The following is an 18,788-nucleotide window of genomic DNA, read 5'->3' as shown; positions in this document are numbered from 1 at the left end:
CTTTTAGTCTTAGCTGGGTTGTTTGGAGTCTGTATAGCTATAATTTGGGGACCAGCCAGAATGGATCTGTTTATAATTAGATTTGGGGGCTTCATCTTTTAGGCTCTCATATTTTCAGGATTTCCATCCTCACTTTTCAGTTTGTTACTTTCCCCTTAATTCTGTTTCCTGAAATTATTATTTATTTATTTTTTAGTCAGTAGGGCTAATTCTTAATCTCCTAAAATGGTCCCAATTAGGGCCTGCCTTTGGGAATACAGCCATAAAAACAAGACACTTATCCAGTATCCTCCTCTCTTTGAGTATGAACTTCCCTCTAGATTCTGCTTTTCATTTCTTCAGGGCTTTCAGGTATAGGTTTTAAGATATGTTCTCCATAGATCATAGTTTACTGTAGAATGGTTAATCCAGTAGGAGATACTCTGCCATTTCTCAGTCGATCTGTTGTTCATTCTTTCAAACTTTATGCAGATGCTAGCATATTGTTTTTTCTTAATATAAAATGGAATTTTTTTTCCTTTCAATGTAGTGATGCCATGTTTTTCTAGTTACATAATTATCTACTACTTTGTACTCGGAGAAGTCCACCGTTAATGGACATTTGGTTTACCTTTTTTTCTATCTAACATATTACACATCCTTAAACATAAAGAGTTCTGCATATGTGCAAGCATTTTTAGATTAATTGCTAGAAGTAGAATTGTCAAAACTGCCCTACAAAGAGATTGCATTGACTTATACTTCCAACAACATTGAGAATGTCACTTTTCTCCCCTACAACTTACCACCTTATGTATTGGTTGGTTGGTTTTTGTGGTACAGGGTATTGAAACCAGAACCTTAAGCACTGAGCTACATCCGCAGACCTTTCTATTTTAAGACAGTCTTGCTAGGTTGCCTAGACCACCATCAAATTGGTGATTCTCCTACATCAGCTTCCCAAGTAGCTAGAATTACAGGTTTGCACAACCATGAGGGCTTCACAACTCATTGAATTGGTTTTTGTCCACCTTTGTTTTTACAAATGGCCTTGTTTTAATTTTAATATACATTTCTCTTATGAGTCTAGTTAAGTACCTTTTAGCGGGTTTAAAAGCAATCTCACTTTTCTGTGAACTTCCTGTTTTTGCTAGCTTCTGGAATTTCAATCTTTTTATTTATAGGAACTCTTCATGTGTTGAACTCTTTACCTAGTATTTTCATCCAAGAATGTTGTGTATCTTTTCATTTGTTGTTTTTTCTTTGTTTTTAATCTTGGGTAGTGCTGGGGATCAAACCCTGGGCCTTGTGCATGCTAAACAAGTGCTATACCACTAAGCTACACTCTTGGCCCCTAGCATGTATGACTTTATTATAATTAGAAATTATGTTCTCAAAATATTTCACAAGTAATTTTTTTTTTTTTTTTTAAGTATAGCTATTGAGAATGTCACAGGAGTGGTAGCTCATGCCTATAATCCTAGCAACTGGAGTGGCTAAGACAGGAGGACCACAAGTTCAAGGATGGGCTCAACAACAGAATGAGACCCAAAGCACCTTAGCAGGACTACCTCAAAATAAAAAGGGTTGTAGTACAGTGGTAAAGCACTCCTGGGTTTAATCCTTGGTATCACCAAAAGTTTCAAGAAGCTTTTAAATATTTCTAATGAAAAATTGTTTATAGATGCCACCTGAAAAGTCACTCAAAACTTAATTTGGGGCGGGGAGGGGGAGGAAGGGGAAGAAGCGCAACTTTCAATGTTCATAATAACTTGAAATAATGACATATATTTTTCTCTTTGATAGTAGAAATTAAGTGAATATTCAGTAATTCTGTAGAATTGTTTTTATGGTCAGCCATAATCTAATTGTTTAATCTATAATACATTCTAATATGGTAAACATCATAGTTTAATATATAGATACTCACTTCTTGTCTAACCATAATCTCTTCATAGTGTAGAGTTTCAGATAAGGCGACTAACAAAGAAGAAAAAGAAAGTACTTACGAAGCTTGTAAAAGGTCTGTAACAATTCTTTGTTGTTGTTTAATGGTTTCTGGTCCTGGGGATTGAACCCAGGGGTGGTTAACCACTGAGCCACATCCCCAGCTCTTTTTTATATTTTTTATTTAGAGACAGTCTTGCTGAGTTGCCCGGAGCCTCGGTAAGGTGCTAAGGCTGGCTTTGAACTCATTATCTTCCTGCCTTGGCCTCCCCAGCCACTGGAATTATAAGCATGTGCCACCATGCCCGGCTTTACCATTTCTAATATAACTTTAAAATGGTCACCCATCTAATTGGTATTTTGAGTATTTTTATTCTGTTATATATACTTGAGCAATTGTGCCATAAGCCATACATAGGTATGATTTAACTAATGAATCAGATGTACCCAGATATAAAGGATGTTTTAAGTTACTTTAAAACTGTCAGTAAATTGTTTTGGGTCATTAAAATATTTTTGAGAAAGATAAGTGGTGGTAAAATAAAAGAAAGGATGTATATATGACTTCCATGAATTTAAGAATGGCTGAAATCAAAAGAACATTGTATTTTGCAAATATTTTTATCTGGGTGCAGGGAGTACTGAGAGTTAAAAGCACGCTGACTGGAACACATAAAACTACCAAATTTAGAGTTGGAGGACCCCCCACTTAGCAATCATTTAATCCATTCTGCACCTTCATTTGCTGCTGAAGTAAGCCCCTTCCGTGTCAGAATGAACGTATTCAACTCCTTTTATGTTCAGGCAGTGGTTTTCAAAGTGATTCTTGGCGCAGCAGCATCTTGTGGGAACTTGTCAGAAATGGAATTATTGGGATCCACACAAAACAATAAACCAGAAAGAAACTCTAAGGATGGGACCCAACAATCTGTATGCAACAGGCACTCATCTAATGTGTGTGGAAGTTTGAGAACTACTGTGTTAAGGGCAAGGGTAGGTAATAATTAGGTGTGTGTTGAAGTCCAACATGGTTTGTGACCATTTGGAAATCTTGAAGGGAAAAAGTAAAAAGGCTAACTTTATTTTCCTGATGGAAGGATTTTGCTTACTAGGTTATAATCTATGAAGGTTTATCATAAATTTGGCTCTACCATAGTGTTCAGCAGTGTGAGTAACATTGGACAAATCACATCACCCTGGACTTCAGTTACCCAATCAAAAATAAAAGGGTTTTCTAGATCTCTTCCGTCTATAATATTTCATAATTTGTTGTATGTCACCACTTTTTGTTTGGGGTTGGGGAATGTTGATTAACTTATTATTGACATCTGAAGTTCGGGAGAGAAGTGAATGTTTATTTTGTGAGAAATTTCTCAACTCTGTCAGTGCTACTACATTTCAAACAAGGATAAACTAGCCCCACTTCTGTTTTTTACATCTCTGTCCCAGAAAACCTCTGCTGTTAAAGCTTATTATAATTGTTTTTAAGGTTAAAATACTATAGTATCTAAATGTTGATGTCTTTCTCCTAAAAAGCTAATTGATCTGTATCTACTAGTCCTCCTAACCTAATTTTGTAGATAAGTAGCCTCCAGATTAGTTTTTTTTAAAATATTTTTTTAATTGTAGATGAACACTCAGTATCTTTATTTTTTATGTGGTGCTGAGGATCGAACCCAGTGCCTTACACATGTGAGGCAGGAGTTTTACCTCTGAGCTACAGCCTTAGTCCCCAGATTAAATTTTTTATAAAATTGGTTGTATAGAATGTCATTCATTAAAGTACATTTAAAGCTTTTAAATTAGCAAACCTGGAACAATAACATCTTTAATGCATCTTCAGAAGAAGCCCTCAGATGTATCTAGATTTATTATACATACTTATCTTAAAAAATAATTTAGTGCTCACCTCACACGTTCGAGACCCTGGTTTCGATCCTCAGCACCATATAAAAATAAATAAGTGAAATGTATTGTGTCCAACTATAACTAAAAAATAAATATTATTTAAAAAAATAATTTACAGTAGTCCTCCACCTTTGTCCATGGGGATATATTTCAAGACCCCCAGTGGATGGCTGAAACTGCGGTATTACTAAGCCCTTGTATGTAGCATACTTTTTCCTGTAGATACCTATGATAAAGTTTAATTTTAAATTGGGCACAGGAAGAGATTAACAGTAACTAATGATATTCCAAGAGTTAAAAGCATGCTATAAATAATAGCAATATATTATTAATAATAGCAATATTATATATAGATAATAGCGATATATTATAATAAAAAGTGCATGAATGAATACAGCTGCTACACTATACTTGCCCTTCTTATGATGTAAGATTATACAATGTCTCTAAAGAGATCAAAAGTGAATGGTGGTGGTGTTGTGATACAAATGGCATTAGGTTACTGTGTAAGGTGTACTTGATTACAAGCAGTATTGCCATGGTTGTTCTGATACAAGATGTGACTACTGAGTGACTAATGGGTGGGTAGCATATGCTCTTTGGACACACTGAACAAAGGGATGAGTTAAATATCAGGCAAGACAGAAAGGGACAGGGCAAGATTTTGTCACACTTAGGAACAGTGTGCAATGTAAAATGTGAATTTTTTTTTTCTGGAATTTTTCATCTAATGTTTTCAGACCACAGTTGACAGGCAGGCGCTTTACCACTAGTGGAGGACTACTGTAAATGTTTTCAGACCACAGTTGACCACAGACAACTGAAACCATGGAGAGTGAAAAAAACCTTGAGTAAGGGAGAACTTCTAAAGCTCATTTCATTGCATTATCAGTAGAATAATTGGATGGCCTTTCTGGATTAGAGTGCTAACCTAGTTCCTCCTCAAACCTTTTGTCTAGCATGATCAAAAATATTTTGAGCAAACCACAAAGTGATATAGTCCCAGTTAGGAGACTGAAATAAGAGCAACATAGCAAAATTCCCTCTCAAAATTTTTTCCTCTGGTTTTAACCATACCACCCCATTTCTACACCTGCCTCAACAATTTAATAAGTATTGGTTTTCTGTTAGGTCAGAAACATTATATTGAAAATATTGAGGGCTGGGATTGTGGCTCAGAGGTAGAGCACTTGCATACCATGCAAGAGGCACTGGGTTCTATACTCAGCACCACATAAAAATAAAATAAAGATGTTGTGTCCACCTAGAAAATAAATATTTAAAAAGAAAATATTGAAATAGCACAAGGCCCTGGTTCAAGCCCTAGCACCACAAAAAAAGGAAAATATTGAAAAAAAATATGTAGTGTATATATGCAGCATAATATATAGCATGTACATAGCACAAGGTGTTTGTTTACTGAATTCTCTTTATTTTAAAATTTTTCCGATCTTTCTGCTTATACAGCACAGAGTCTAGAAATGCAGAGATAATGACTGCTGAATGTCAATTAGCAGCACTGGGCACCAAACCTCTGTGCTTATCATTGCCTCCTTTGAATCTGGGTGGTCAAGAAGACATAATACCGAAGCCCTGGATGAATGGTAATATTTATTTTTTAAATAAAATCCGGTTGGCTTTTGATAATAGGAGACATTTCCACTGAAAATAGACATAAAGACAAAAATAGGAACAAGTATGGAATGTTAAGATTAAACTTATGTACCTTTTATTTAGTATTTTGATAAGACAGTTTCTGAAATATCTGTATTTGATACTGTAGTAAGAGTAAATTCACGAATACCTAAAATATTCATATTTTAATTGTTAGCATTTGTCAAGTTTTTTTTTTCCTGACAATTCATAATGCTAGGAACAAGCTTCCCTGAAGAATGAATCTAGAAACTATAAAATTACTTTGTAGCCCACACCCAACTCTTCTAGACTTTCCCAGTGCTTCCTTCATGCTGCCTAGTTATAGTGGGCTATATAGCATAAAGCTTGCAGTAGTCATGTGTTTTATTTCAAAATCTTTCAGTTTTCATAATACAAATTACTGCAAAACTATGCAGCAAAACTTCGTCTTGTTCCAGATTATATCTGGATGCTACTGAAAGTTTTTATTTTATCCTTAGAAAAGAATGTTTTAAAATGTCCTATTTTCCACTTTAAAATACCTCCATTATGGCATATGATGTCTGATACAATGGTCAGCTTGGGAACACCATAACAAAATACCAGAATGGTAGCTTAAACAATTGAAATGTATTTCTTATAATTCTGGAAGGCTGGAAGTCCAAAAGTAGGGTTCTAGCAGGTTCTATACAGAATGATTTAGATCTTGACTTCTCTTAAGTTTCTAGACTCATATTTAAAATTATAGACTTACTGTATGCTGCAGATAAGTTTCTTAAAAGCCTTTATAAATCTTTCTAAAGGAAGAATATTGTCAAACCAGGTGCTGGTTTACTTTCTGGTAGAACTTTCTGGTTTGCAGAAGGTTGCTTTCTTGCTAAGACCACATATCCTTCTCTGAGTATGTGCAAGGAGAGAAAGTGAGAGCTCTTTGTTCTTATAAGGACCCCCACTCTTCTACCCTCATGATTTAATTAACTTTAATTGCTTCTATAGAGGCCCTATCTCCAAATGTCTCATGGAAATTAGGGCTTTATAGTATGTAAATTTGGCATGGAACCCAGTTGAGCCCACAGCACCTGGTTTGACAGTATTCTCCTTTAGAAAGACTTATAAAGGCTTTTAAGAAACTTATCTGCAGCATATAGTAAGTCTATAATTTAAAATATGGGTCTAGAAATGCTTAAGGGAACTAAGATCTAAATCATTCTGTATTTCATAGTGATACACCTGGCAGCACAGTCTATAAATTGTACATGAATATTCCAAAGTGAAACTTTAAAGCGAATAGCAGTGGTGATCTACCCCATTGTTATAAAGGGAACTCATGGTAACATATTAGTGTGTGATGACATTCTAAATCATTTCTAGATTTCAGATTTCCAGGAAAACATTCTGTCCTAAGGCTGCAGAATCCTGACACTTGTGAAATATTTAAAAGGGATAAAAATGCAGGGGTAAGTCTTCCACTTTTGAAAAAACAGTAATTTTCTAAGTTATAACCCATACTTTGAACCTGTCTTTTTTTTCCCCCTCCCCTTTTTTTGAGGGGGGTGTGGAGTGGGAGGAAACTGGGGATTGAACTGGGGGGGGGGGGGATCAACCACAAAGCCACATCCTCAGCCCTATTTTATATTTTAGAAATTAGGTCTCACTGAGTTGCTTAGGCCCTTGCCATTGCTGAGACTGCCTTTATACTCGCAGTCCTCCTGTCTCAGCCTCTCGAGCCTCTGGGATACAGGTGTGTGCCACCATGCCTGGTTCCCCTATCATCCCTATCATTTTATTTATTTATTTATTTGAGTATTGTACACTAAGAAAAATTGATTTCAATTGATATATATAACTCTTAAATTGGTTTTTCAGTGTTCTTAAGAATGTAAATTGTTTAGAGTTCTATATTTCCTTAGCAAATTAGCAAACAGCTTATCTTGATACTGTTGTTTGGGGTATATAATATTTCTGTTTTAGGAACTGGGAGTATAAGCTCAGGGTAGCATGTATGAGGGCTTTTGTTCAAGCCCTAGCACACAAAAAGTGTGTATTTTTGTTACTTCAAATACTTTTTCACTTTACTTTGTTTTACAGTTAATACAGAAAGGGAATTTTTCTAATTTTCTAGGTGTTCCAGAAGCCCTTAGGGTTGATGATACCCCATAGATATTGCAAGTTTCATTTTAATACATTACGTGGCTGTGAGAGATTGCAATGCAAGTTTGCTCATGTGCCTGAACAAGGGAATGAAAAGGTAATGCATAAAGTCTTTGAAGTAGAAATTGTGTTACTAACTAATGTGTCATATATTTTAGTTTAGATTTTTATTCTCTTCTGATAGCATAGGTGAGTTTTGCCTATTTTGTGGTTTTTTTTTTTTTATATAAATAAAACTTGATTTATATTCTTTTATGTCTGGCTTTGGTTTTAAAATCTTTTTTTAAGAGATGGGGTCTTGCTATTTTGCCCAGGTATTGACCTTGAACTCCTGGGCTCAAGCAATTCTGCCTCTGCTTTCCGAGTACTTTGGGTTTACAAGTGTGCACTACTGTGCTTAGATTGCCTCCTTTTGCTTTAAGTTTTTGAGATACCTCTATATTTTTAGTTAACTTTAGGGGTTTCTTTTTCTTTACTATATAGTAAATATATCGTTGTGTGAACATCAGTTTTGTGGATAGATATCAATGTTGATTGGCAGTTGGGTGGTTTCCAGATTTGGGTATTATAGTAGTGATGCTATCAATATTCTGCATGGTTTTTGGTGAACTTATATATACACTGATGGGTTATACATAAAACTGAAACTGCTGAGTCATAGGTCTTCACATGTTCAGTCTTAGCTGCTGAACAGGTTTCTAAAGTGGTTGTACTAAATTACTCTCACCAGCAATATCAGTTCTGGTTGTATCATATTCTTTCAGTTCTTAGTATGATCAACCTTTAAATCTTAGCCATCTTGGTGAATGGGTAATGACTGATGCCCTCCCTGATCAATGAAGTGAGCATCTTTCAAAATGTTTTTGGACATTGGGATATACTCTTTGGAAGTACCCAAATGTTTTGCCTATATCCTGTGAAGTTTGTTTCTTATCAATCTACAAGAACTCTGGATATAGGTTCTTTTGTCAAATTGCAGATATCTTTAGTCTGATTTGTCGGTTATTTTCTTTCATAGCGTTAACTTCTTTTAACCTGTTGAAGATATCTTTGCCAAGATCATAAAGATGTGCTCCTAGCTGGGCGCTGTGGCACTCAACTATAATCCCAGTGTCTTGGGAGGCTGAGGCAGGAGGATCGAGAGTTCAAAGCCAACCTCAGCAACTTAATGAGGCTCTAAGCAATTTGTCAAGACCTTGTCTCTAAATAAAATACAAAAAAAGGGCTGGGGATGTGGCTCAGTGGTTAAGTACCCCAGTACCCCCAAAAAAAGTATTCTTACATTGTTGTATTTTTTTTGTTGTTTTTCTGTTTTCTTTTTTGTTTTGTTTTTGGTTTTTTTTAACCTTTTGCATTTTTGTTTGGTATAGGAGTTGAGATACTTTTCCCAGGTGCATTTTCAGGTGACGTGGTACCAATTATTAAAGACTGTCCTTTCTCTACTGTACTCCAGTGTTGCCATGTCATAAGTCAGCTGATGATGTATGTATGAATGGGTCTCTTTCTAGGCTTTTTGTTCTAATAATCAGTCACTATATTTATCCTTACACCTGTAAATGGTTATTTTTTACATACTAAATAAGGATTTTGAAATCAATTTAATATACGTTTCAAACTGTAAGTTGACCAAATAGCACCTTCTTTATTTCAGTGCTTTAAGCTCACTTAAAAATTTTGAAATAAGCAAACAGAATTGAAATTTTATAGTTCTTATGAAATATAAAAAGGTAATTTTACATTTTTGTAACATTTGCAGGTTTGCATGGATGTATTTAGGAAATATATAAGTATCAATGAGCTGTGTTTGCTACAACGTGCAGGTAGGAGTCAGATGAAATTTATTAATATGGTCAGAAATTTATTAATATGGGTGTTTCACACATTGTGCTGTTGTATCTTATAGTTTGAAAATAAACTTTTAATACTAAGGTAAAGTATCCAGTTTTCATACTAAGAGTGGCTCTACTGGCCTTAGAAAGGATTAAAAGTAAATATGGTATTTTGATTTAAAAAAATTATAATCCACCTAACACTATAACTCCCCTTATCTACTAATATTTGTTTTCAGTAGTACTAGGGATCGAACCCAGGAGAATTTTACCACTGAGCTACATCTCAAGCTCTTCTTTTTTGTCTTTGGGCAGCATCTTGCTAAGTTGTCCAGGCTGACCTCAAATTTGCGATCCACCTGCTTTAGTGTCCCATGTCACTGGGATTACAGGCATGTGCCACCATGCCCAGCTTGTACTAATATTTTCATAACTTTTACTTACAGATGTAAGGTAGAAAAAAATTTATTTACAGATGTAAGGTAGAAAAAAAGGTTTAAAGGCTAATTAACAATACAAGTCTAAAGGGATTCTTCAGAACCTGAATCTTCCCTCTTTATCCTTCTCTTTTTACACTTCCCTTTCTTATCAGTTCACTATCCCTAATGAACTTTGTGCAGTTTTCTAAGCATGACAGGCTGTGTTAGAGCAGTGGCAGCACTGAATTACATCTGCTAAGGATGCCTCTCCTTCTATACCCTTTCCCCATGGCAAAGACCTAGCTTTCAAACTTAGTCATAATAAATAGGATTACTTCCCCTATTAAGCCCTTGTCTGATTCCACAGTCCCATCCCACCTTGGGCCTCCATCTCCCTGTACTAAACCGTGAGCTCCAAGAGGACAGGGACCATATTCTATTTATATTTGTCACCTGACACAGCAACTAAAGCCACATAGTATGGTGATAATAGTATGCTGCAGCTTCATATTCATCTACTTGAAATTTCCTACAGCTGAACAAGTCTGACAAGCTTATTTTATTTTGCTGCCATTATCATTTCTCCAGGGTTAGAGAAAGCATTTAAAAGACATAGGTAACAAAGACATACATAAAACTCTGTATGAGAATGTAGTCATTATGGGAATATACTTGTCATCTGAGGGATGTAATAGCCCAAGACAAGCTACATGGGGTTAGATGTGGATGAATTCTGAAATTTCAGAAATAATTCTATGAGAAAGGGAAGAAAAGAGGGTGACATGAAAAAGATGTAAAACTCCCCAAAATGAAGTTTTGTATGAAGATTCACTGTGGCCACAGGAGAAATATCTGAACTTAGTTTTAGAACAGTGAATTCAGAAAACTATAAGGGCCTATAGCAAAGAATAAATTAATATAGGAAGTTGTCAAGAACCTGTGGAGATTCTTTATTATAAGAAGCTTAGATCAATGGAGTAGATAGCTTAGACCTGATGTTATATAAAGGGGAGAGTTTACTGTATAGAAAGACCATAGGATTTCGGAAAAGATTTATTTAAAAAATGATAAGATATCTGGATAGCAGCCTAGAAAGAGAAACTCTGAATACCATTCATGTAAGTCATTGACCTAGCTGCTCAGGCTCTCAAGCAAGGCCTCGGGGACCATTTTGATATATAAAGGGAAATAATTCAGTGATGGAACTTCCTCCCATCATTGAACTGTGGGTCCTTGTTTATCAGTTTTGTTTGAATTTCCATACAGAATTCTTCCAGAAATTATTTTTAAATCTTTCAAGTTTTTATTTAATTTCAAATTTATAGTTACAAAAATAAAAACAGCACAAAGAATATTCATATGAACTTACTTTGTCATTGTACTTGTTCTGTCCCCCAGCCGTGTGTGTGTGTGTGTGTGTGTGTGTGTGTGTGTGTGATATAACCCACCACTTGAAGGTAAGTTGTATTTATCATGGCACTTTACCACTAAGTACTTCAATGCATATTGCCTAAAAATACAATATCCTTTCATATAACCTTGGTACACTTGTCCATGTCCGTAAACTTAACATGGGCACAATAGTTTTATCTAATCTGTTTGTCATTTGACTCAACGTCCTTTTTAGCATTTTTTTTCCCCAGTCTAGGACACAGAGGTTTAGGATGGGTATTTAACATTTAGTTGTCACATCGTTTTAGCCTTTTAATCTGCAGTATTTTCAGTCTTTGTGTGAGTGTGTGCTTACTCATGGGGAGGGGAGGTAGCAGGGCTGGGGACGTAGCTCAGTGGTAAAGCTTTTGCCTAGCATGTACAAGACCCTGGGTTCCATCCCAGTGCCAGAAACAAATACAAAAATAACAAGCATTTTAAGTATATAGTTCACAAGCATTAAGTACATTCACAATGTTGTATAACCTTCACTACTATCAATTTCCAGAACGTTTTCATCATTCCAAACAAAAACTAACTATTAAATAGTAATTCTCTGTTGCTTCTACCCATTGCAATCCCTAGCAACCTCTACTCTGCTTTCTGTTTCTGTGAATTTGCCTGTTCTAGGTACTTTATATAAGTGGAGTCATACAATATTCTTCTGTGACTGGCTTATTTCACTTAATGTCTTTAGGGTTCATCCATGTTATACATAACATGTTTCAAATTTTCTTTTAAGGCTGAATAATATTCCACTGTATGAATATCTGTTGCTTATCTGTTCATCTGTTGATGGACACTTGGATTGGACACTTGAATTGTTTCTATCTTTTGGCTATGCAGAGTAATGTTGCTATGAGCCTGGATGTACAAATATCTGTTTGAGACTCTGCTTTTAGTTCTTTGGAGTATATACCTAGGAGTGGAGTTAAAGGTTCTCTTTTATGCTTTATATTTGAATTTCTGTATAAAACTTTCTATCCAAAAGTTTTGGACTAAAAACATTTGAAAGATTACAGTTGTTTAGCATAAGCCAAAATGAATCAACATAATAGTAATTAGAAAAATTAAGTTATTTTGATCCATCTTGGGTAATCTCTGATTTATAGTAGTCAAAGGAAGTATAAAAGATGAACTTTATCATAAATTTAAACTGAAACTAGATTTATCAATAATATGTAAAAGTATTCTGATTAGAATGAAATTTCAGTCAGCTGTTTACAAAGGCATAAACTCTTTTCTCTTGTGAGGAAACAGCTTTGGAAAGGAATATCCAGTAGTTACTGATTCTATAAATTGTACCCTCAATCAAAAAAGGAGTATAAGTACCCAGTTCTGATAGATCATTGATCAAGTAATATACTGAATTGACTAAACATTTTTAAAAGCATTGTAGAAGTTCATATCAAAAGCCATAAAATGTCCAACTTTTCTACCCAATAGTTTCACGGGGATGATCATTTTAAAAGGAGAAATTCTATTAAAACTTCTTTAAAAAAAAAAAAATTCTTAACAATGACAGAAGGGTTAAATGGCAACTAGCAGACAATATAAACACTGTCTAATCTAGATTCTTTCCAATGACACTTTTTTAAAACATCTACAATACCAGTTTATAATTAATGAAATATAGTTAACACTCTGAATTTCCCATATTATCAGTTGATCTATTTTTATAAATAGCAAGAATTTATCTTATATGTGCCCAGGAAAAACAAATGTATGTAAAGCACCTTTAAAACAAAGTTGAGTATTATTGCACATATTAAGGTTGTTAAAAATTATCTGTGCTACTGAATTTTGTCATTAGCTATACTTTGTAATTCATCTAATAATATTTCTGCTAGGAATAACATAAATATAAAGCCAAAAGTAATTTTTATTAAAGCACTAACTAACATATACAAATGTTGACCTGGGAATTTTGGAATGGGGGGAAAGTGAACAATGCAGTCATCCCAGTTAATTTTGGTAAAATTAATGGGAACAAATTAGAAATAGTTTGCATTGTATAGAAAATAGATTATGGAATTGGATGAATGTAAAGGGACTACTTTCTCAAAGGAAATTATGATTATGGGCAATTTACTAAAACTGACAATAAGCTGGAATCAGAAACATCACCAGGGTTAATATTATTGGGATTGAAACAACCAGAATGGGTATGTGTCAAAATAGTCTTCACCCATCACCAAATTATACAATTTCTTATCCAGGCCACATAAAAGCCTTAAGACTCCCTGGAAGCTCAACTCCCCGGGAGTTTATATTGACACCATGATATATTTGGCAATTCAGACTTACTTGTGAATAATACATGAGTTAGTGCTCAATCTAATGCTGAACATGCTTGGTTGCCTTCATTACTGAACATGCCATTTTAACTTAATTTTCATCAGATGTTTCTGATACTAAAACTATGCTTTTCAAAGAAATTGACATACTACTTTAAGTACAGAGAGATTATCTGATTTAGGAAAACTGGATATCTTAAAAGCAATAGATGACTATATTTTTCTCGCTTTCAGTAAATATATTTATGGAATACTACAGAAAGTTTCCTCCAGGTATACATTTTGACTTACAAGTGCTGAATGATCTTCTAATTTCTTTACTCAAACATTGTTTACTAAAAGAAGTGTTTCAGGTAGTGAACCTCAGCATAATGATTAAAATGCTGGTAAGTAACTTGAAACTATATATTTTAATATTCTAATTGCTTTGTTGTTTGAAATTAGAAGTTAAATGTTTTTTTAATATTCCCTAGAAAAAAAAAACTTGTGTTTTTTAGCATAAACGAATTTGAGAAACTGAAGGTGTGCTGAAAGACAATATAAAAATGAGTGTAATTTTTTGTTTTTACCCAGCCTGCTCTGAAAATATTACTAAAAATATTTGAGCATGTGGCAACTATGAAATTAAGGACTGCTGTACCTGCTTTAGTTGATATCTTTTGCAAGGTATGACTTTTATTTTCTTTTATTCTCTAATAGTGAATAACCAAGAAAATGCTTACTTCCACACGTACCCTTGATCTGCCTCTTATTCATTTTCTGGATGCCAAAGAATTCTGCTTTCAAAAATGTTCTTTTTCTCCTAAAATAGTTTATAAACAGACTCCAGCGGGTGACAAGGCTTCCCCTCAAATATTTCAAGCACACTAAGTGACTGCTGATTTATAAAATCTTCGTTTCTACTCTTTAAGTGTAGTTAAAGAAAATTCTTTCTCTGAAACATTTGAGGTCATTTATAACTAAATTGGTATGTAAAATAAAACATTGTGACCAAAATAGAAACACAGTAGCTAAGAATTAAATCTGGCCCTAAACAAAAAGTGAAATAGGAATTTTTATGGTTCTCATAAAAATATAAAAATTATAACTTTTGACTACGTCCTAACACTTTTCAGTGCTACTTATCCATCCACTTCAGAATAACTAATAAATATTTGAGTGAATACTTTTTTTTTTTATAAAGACTGGTTGTTGAGTAAATACCTTTTAATACCCCATTACAAAATTTGAAAGAATTACTTGAGTGGAGATTTTTCAAATCAAAAATTGCTTATCCTCTGTAGTAATTATAGAAAACCTCATTAAGGACCTCACAAACTCTGATACTGAATAACTTGGCTTTCTGCAAAATGTATCCCCATTGCTGTCCAAATGAAATTGGCTTTACTGAAAGTATTTAACAAGGACAATGACATTCCATTTTTGCATGTTTAACATGGAGCCATCATTTCTAAAAGTTGTTTAATGCTAGTTCCAACTTCCCTGTTGAGACTTTCGGGGTTCAGTGATAAAGCCATATAATTAATGGAAGAGATGCTTTTCCACCTTATCACTCTAGCAGTGCACAATACCCCTATCTCATTAACATGACTACCATGGAGAAGAGAGAAATGAAGAGCTTTTTTTTTGTACTGCTTTGGGTTCCTGACTTACCAAGAAACAATTTATGAGCTGGGGTTGTGGTTCAGTGGTAGAACGCTCGAGCACCTAGCATATGAAAGGCCCTGGGTTCTATCCTCAGCACCACATAAAAATAAATAAATAAAGGTATTGGTTCAAACATAACTAAAAAGTAAATGTTTAAAAAAAAAAACATATTCACCCTGGTTTTAGAGCAGTATTAAAGGGCATATTTTTTAAAGTGTATTGGTAACCAGGTAACCAATTTGTTCTTTGCCAGGCTTGTTTGTAATTGGCCCTGTCCATCTTATCAAAAGGTGCTGCATCATCAGTAAACACAGACAAACCATCAGGAGTTCTCCTTTCAGTTCAGCCATGAGAGCCTGGGGTACTTAAGGAAGATGGGAAATGAGGCATATGTGAAAGAAAAAAAGTTAATTTTTTTTTTTTTTTTTGTCAAATACTATATTACATGTTCCCTGAGTTTTCACCTGATCTTTTTTACTGTTATGTCACCTGAACATTGGAGTCACCTGGGGTATTTTTTTTTTTTCCTCCTGTGGCTGAGGCCCTAAATGAGGCTCGGGAAGAATATTTCTCAAGAAGGTACAGCTAGGAATGATGTACGAACACCAGTGCTACACTAAAGGATCAAGTAGCAAATAAGAGGTAGAGGTTGATAAATGGCTGAAATGACTTGGAGAACAGGAAGAAAATTCATTCTTTATACTCTCACTTTTGCTTTAAATTCTTAGGGTATCCTTCTGTGGTTCTGAAATGGTTGAAGAAAACACCTTTCAAGTTTTTTAAATGACTTTTAATTCCACTTGTCTCCACATTTCACTTCTTCTGTTAGTCTCTTCATTGTTTCACTCATATTGGCTTCCCAGTTCTTTCACAATCTTATGACTACTTCTTTTCCTCTTCTACAGCTTGTTGAAGCTGGAATGATGCTTGACCCAGAGCACTTTAACTATATTGTTAAGCTTTTATATCAAGTACAGGCTTCCAAACAAGAAATAACTGCAGTTCTGGAAATCAAATCCAGGTGAGCAAAATCATAATTAAAGCTAATACATCTATTTTGGTGGAGACCTATAAAGGATGTAGGCAAAGCACTTCTGACAATTCATGTGCCTTGATATCTGGATTGTTGCCCATCATAAGCAATTCTTCCATGTCTTGACCAGTCCTATCTGTCAGTCTGCTTCTGCTCAGCCTTGCCATATCTTTCTCAGATCCTCATCTTGTTTTATCATTTAATTTTGCTTCATATAGCTCATATAGATTTCCTTATTTTTTTTATTCCTTGTCATATTTAATAAAATGCCTTAATGCCTCTTTATTTTCTTTTTCTATTCAGTTTGAGTTTCCAAAAGGCCTTGTTTTAAAAAAACAAATTTCTGATACTTATGAGTAGTACCATGTACCTGATTTGAGAAAAAGGAAAGCTGTGACTTTTCATACTTTTTTTTTCAAATAAAGTATAACATACATAGAAAACATACAAATTACAAGTATTTAAATGAACCATAACTTCAAAGATGAATTTAGCTTTGATATAAGAGCAAATGGCATCAGCCCCTGTAGTTATTCAGAATTCTCAGAAATTGCCAATAGATTCCATGGCTATTTCTGTCTCCATTCTCTTCTAATGCAGAGATTCCCAGACTTTCTGGGTTCACAGCATCTCATGGCCAAAAGAAATGCATTAGTGGTGCCATTTATTAAATAGTTAGGTCCAATGAAGTTAACAGCATTTGTGCAAGGTCTGACAAAATGTCACTTGAAAATGTCAAAGAGCGTGTGGTACCCCTATGAGTTTTCTGTAGTGCCATCTGTGCCTTGGCGCAATTAGAGAAGTACAGCTCAGAGTAATACTACTTGTCTTCAAGGACCAGTATTGAAGTTAATTTGAGTTCTTTGAATTCTTTAGCTACTGATAGTTGTTACAATTTTCATAGAAACAAATAGTATTAAACGCTATTTTGGCTAAATAGATTTTTAGGGATTTTCATGAGGAAAATTACTGTTCGTTTAGCATACACTTCTGAGATACAATTATTTATAAACTGGGTACCTTGATATAGTAACATTAAGGATGTTCTTTCTAAAAACTTTACCCATTTTGGGGCAGCAGTTACTATGGTAAAGAGATCAGGTGGCTAGCAAATTTTAGTCTACCACAAGATTAGCTGCTGGCATAGGGAAAGTGTACACACCAGGGCTCGAGAGTGGCACTCTTCTTGTGCCCTGGGCAGCTGCAGAACTCTTTTTACAAGTAATTGAGAGTAGGATCTGTTGGTATAGGAAGACTCCAGAACAAACCAGCTTTTAACTTTCAAAATAATACAATCATGCAGTTACTCTTACAGTTTCTTTTACATCCTTTTCTTATATTCCCACTTTGAAAAGTTATTAACATTGGTAAACTGTTTGGGGAGTTCCGAGAAAGCAGAGAAATAATTGTATGCAGTTAAGGGATGTGGACCTAACCCCCAACACAAAGGGAAAAATTATATTATACTTGAATTTCCTAATTCTTTTTGAAATGCTTTCTTTCCTGGCTTGGGAAATGACTTTTAATGGAAATTCATTCTTTGTATTTTAATTACAGTTCATTTGAAAGGCTTTCACAGCCTATATGGCTGTCACAAAGAATTTTGGCATTTATATTCAGATTATTAGAATGTAAGTTTGCCTATAATCTAGGAAATTATTATATATATTCAGTGATTTATTTAAAAACACTTAAAGTTAATATTGATTCGATAGACTTATATCTGCCATTTTGCTGTTTTGTTTGTTCTTTCTCTTTCCTTCCTATAGGAATCACCTGAGCAATCTTTAGAATTTTTATTATTACCTATACTGTTTTTAAAGTCTTTTTATATAGGTTTTTATTAGTAATTCTAGTGCCCTTACCTTTTGACCCAGTGATCCCAAGTCTAGAAACAAACCCTGAAAATTTCAGTATAAAAATAAATATACCAAAGATTATTCATTGCAGCTTTACTTACACTTTCATGATACTGGGGACATGAGTTAAATAATCTAGATATCCACACAGTGGAGTATACTTGGAACTGAATCGGTGATACCCAGGGAATACTGTTGGTGAAAATGTTCTAAATTTTACAGTTATTGGCAGGGTGTATATAAAAACATGGCTACATTTCCTCTAAGAAATTCCTTTTCAGTATAAGGACATAAAGGATGGAAAACAACATGCCATACAAACATTAGTTTTAAAGAGTAAGAGTCACTATATTATCAGACCTTAGAGCAAAGAAAACCACTAGGGACAAAAGGAACACTACATAATTATAAAATGGCCAGTACACCAAGAAAACATTGTGTGCACATACAGGACTCCTCACAGTTTCAAATTACATGAGGTGAGGTGATAGAAATGGAGAAATAGACAAAAGTACCCAACTATAATTATAGTTCATCAATACCTGAGAAAGGGATGTCAAAGTACTAAGAATCGGCAAGGGTCTAAAATAGTACCAACAATCAAGGATCTAATAGGCATTTATAGACCATTCTACTCCAAAGCAATAGAATAC

The 18,788-nt window shown here is 34.5% G+C and overlaps 1 protein-coding gene across 1 annotated transcript in view; it reads left to right on the top strand.

Annotated features, from left to right (window-relative positions):
* Topaz1 (testis and ovary specific TOPAZ 1) overlaps positions 1–18,788 on the top strand; it is a 64,012-nt gene that overhangs the window by 11,343 nt on the left and 33,881 nt on the right. Inside the window, 8 exon segments of the mRNA XM_015489408.2 lie at positions 1,938–2,002; positions 5,302–5,438; positions 6,841–6,926; positions 7,592–7,717; positions 9,377–9,440; positions 13,831–13,982; positions 14,170–14,262; positions 16,149–16,264. Of these exon segments, the coding sequence (XP_015344894.1) occupies positions 1,938–2,002; positions 5,302–5,438; positions 6,841–6,926; positions 7,592–7,717; positions 9,377–9,440; positions 13,831–13,982; positions 14,170–14,262; positions 16,149–16,264 (839 nt within the window).

This window comes from Marmota marmota, unplaced genomic scaffold, assembly GCF_001458135.2.
Source record: "Marmota marmota marmota unplaced genomic scaffold, marMar, whole genome shotgun sequence".
Lineage (NCBI taxonomy): Eukaryota > Metazoa > Chordata > Mammalia > Rodentia > Sciuridae > Marmota > Marmota marmota.
This window is presented reverse-complemented; position numbering and strand designations above follow the sequence as displayed.